Source organism: Palaemon carinicauda, chromosome 40 (genome assembly GCF_036898095.1).
Source record: "Palaemon carinicauda isolate YSFRI2023 chromosome 40, ASM3689809v2, whole genome shotgun sequence".
Taxonomy (NCBI): domain Eukaryota; kingdom Metazoa; phylum Arthropoda; class Malacostraca; order Decapoda; family Palaemonidae; genus Palaemon; species Palaemon carinicauda.
In genome coordinates, this window is record NC_090764.1 from 22,947,635 (window position 1) to 22,951,033 (window position 3,399).

A 3,399-nucleotide genomic window follows, 5' to 3' on the forward strand; every position below is an offset into this window, starting at 1 on the left:
TCGTTGAATAAATCATTACCAATAGCGGAAAATGAAATACAACCATGTCATCACCTTAATATTCTTTTACCAAAGGCTTTTGCATTATATTAAGAAAAATATCCTTCCAGAAGTTTGGTAAAATACGAAAAAAGGAATATTCATTGTATGATATCAGTGATACGTCGGTAGAAATCTGGAGGAAAAATAACTGGAGATGCCCTGACCCGGATTAAGAGAAGCCAGGTTTTTACCCGTCAGACTGTCAGTTCTTGATCCTTCAAGTTAATCTCTGTCACTGTATTGGAATTTGTAGAAATTGTAGTCAGTCTATTCAGACCTTTGTTCAGAGAGGGTAACCCTTATTGTGCTTTCATTAGCGATGGCTCCTTCCTGTGCTGTTCTTGGTTGTACGAAAAAATTCAACAAGCTTTCAAATCCATCTATTACATTTCATCGGTAAGTAGTAATGATTTGTAATTCCGTCAAGAACGTTGATTTTTTGCTAAAAAATATGCAGATAATCTTCCTTATTTTATTGTCGTCATACTAATCTGAAGAAAACGAGATAAAATTATAATGGAAACATTTAAAATTTAACTGAAATTTTTTTTGGATTTCTTTCTCTTGCAGTTTTCCAAAAGATGATGTCATGAGAAATGAATGGGTTCGTGCTTTGGGACGTGAAAACTTTACTCCAACGATATACTCGCGATTATGCTCTAAGCACTTTACAGAGGAGGACTTTTATCGGACAACACTGAAAGTTTATTTGCACAGTCAAGCTGTACCAAGTGTATTTGAAGCTTCTCCTGAACATTTGCAACGCCAAGAAGCCGAGGTTTCCTCGTCTGAATGCCCAACACCCCAAAATTCACAAATTATTATTATTATTATTATTATTATTATTATTATTATTACTATCCAAGCTACAACCCTAGTTGGAAAAGCAAGATGCTATAAGCCCAGGGGCTCCAACAGGGAAAAATAGCCCAGTGAGGAAAGGAAATAAGGAAATAAATAAATGAAGAGAACAAATTAACAATAAATCATTCTAAAAACAGTAACAACGTCAAAACAGACATGTCATATATAAACTATTAACAGCATCAAAAACAAATATGTCATAAATAAACTTTAAAAAGACTAATAATCTAAAGCGGAAAATCGTTCATATTGAAAATAAGCTGACCGTTTCAAAAAAGAAAGTAAAACTATTGCAACAAAGCAAACGTCGTCTTATAAAGAAAAATAGCGATTTGAATAACATTATAAGTGAACTAAAGCGAAAATCTTTTGTAAGTGATTAAAGTTTGGTTGTGCTAGAGAACTGTGCTACAGGTGTTGCAGACCTATTGAAAAGGCGAACTGCAAAACATAATGAAAAACCGCTGCATAACGAATATTCACCATCACTGAAAAGTTTTGCTCTAACGTTGCACTTGTATTCTCCGAGCGCCTATCGTTATGTACGGAAGGTTTTCGACAAGTGTTTGCCACATCCAAGAACAATTGCAAAATGGTATCAGCAGGTGGATGGGAAACCAGGGTTCATTAATTATTCGTTTACAACTATGAAAATGAAATCCGAAGCTGCGGCAAAAATTATTAAAAAATGTTTTATGCACTTTAATAATGGACGAAATAGCCATCAAACAACAGGTTGAGTGGGATGGAAAAAAATATCACGGGTATATTGATATGGGCACTGAGCTTGACGATGATAGATTTCCTATTGCTAAAGAAGCTCTGGTGTTTATGGTTAACTCGGTAAACTGTACTTGGAATTTACCAAGTATGTATATATATATATATATTATATATATATATATATATATATATATATATATATATATATATATATATATATATATTACATATTATATATATGCGTATAGTCATAAAATTGTTTCTATGTAATGATATGTAAACTAATATATAAGGATTATTCATTCTTTAATGTATGATGTCGACAATTGTAAATGTTTTATCATGATTTCTGTATTTAAGTTTTAATAAAGTAAATTTGTGAATAGGTATAACAGTATCAATAAAGCAAGATACAATACATGTTGTTTGCTTCTACTTTACTAACATTGGTTGTCTGTAAACCAAAACACCTGGATTTGGGTTTCCAAACTTGACAAGAGTCTACGGATTACTCTGGAAGATAGTTTAAATAGGATTTGATTGAGCCCATGATAACACACAGCTGCCTGCCTTCAGGCAAAAATCAGTAACAACAGTTGTGAGATTATCACAAGCTGTGTTCAATGTCATCCATCGAGGGCTATAAAGGTCAACGACTTTACTGTAGTTCATTATTCCAAGGTGTTTGTAACTGATTCACCAATAAGTTGAGCAACAAGTTTAACATTATTTTTTTTTAATAAAGCATCACAGGAAGGGACCATCGCTAACAAAATAGCACAAGAAAATAGTTATCAGCTATAAACAAAGGTCTGAGTAAAACAGACTAAGTACCAGTACGCTGTCGGAGGATTAACTTGGGATCGAGATTTGACAGTCTGAAGGCGTGAATCTGGCCAAACCCTGGCCTCAAAGGGTTCAGGAAAGAATTCTGAGCCAGGGCATCTCCAGTAGTATTAATCCTCCTAGGTAGAAATATTCCCCTTTTCCCCGTTTCCCATCAAGAGGATTATTTGGATAATCGCTACGTTCCCAGATGAGAAGAAGAGTCTGGTCAGTTTATTTATCTTCACAATCTTCAGCGTTGTTGTTAACGCCGGTCTATCTGTCAACACACACACACACACACACACACACACACACACACACATTATATATATATATATATATATATATATATATATATATATATATAAATATATATATATATATATATATATATATATATATATATATATATATATATAAATATATATATATATATATATATATATATATATATATATATATATCTGTTGATACTTTTGTCTTTCCACTCTTTGTATATCGGTAGCCTGCTGAGAAACATGATATATAATATACATGTAACATTTGCTAAAAGTGTAAAAGCCTATTGAAGATGAAAAGAGGTTAAATTCTACAGAAAAATAAAAAAAAAATAAACGTGATAAGAAGTGTATTAAAAGATGCTGCGTATAATGCCAATATCTATACAGCAGTATTTACTTGATCCATTAATGTATAGAATGATATAAAATATATGTAAATAATACATACATAGGAAGGACTAAATAGAATAGGAAATTAAAATAAGAAACCGTTATAGGCAACTAAATGAGAACCCAACCTTTAACCGCGACCCCCAAGGTCTTAAAAGCAAAACTAATCCCTCCCAACCCGTGTTTAATCCAGCTTAATTTCAGGTGTTCTTATTTTAAGAGTTGTGAAGAAAAGTGATCGAAAGAAAAGGAATCCTCCACTAAGTATTCT

At 32.5% G+C, this 3,399-nt stretch overlaps 1 protein-coding gene across 1 annotated transcript in view; it reads left to right on the top strand.

The window, feature by feature from the left end:
• Positions 1-361: 361 nt before the first annotated feature.
• Positions 362-3,399, top strand: part of LOC137631867 (THAP domain-containing protein 2-like) — a 3,439-nt gene continuing 401 nt past the window's right edge. Inside the window, exons 1-2 of the mRNA XM_068363874.1 lie at positions 362-438; positions 613-820. Of these exons, the coding sequence (XP_068219975.1) occupies positions 362-438; positions 613-820 (285 nt within the window). The remainder of the gene's footprint in view (positions 439-612; positions 821-3,399) is intronic.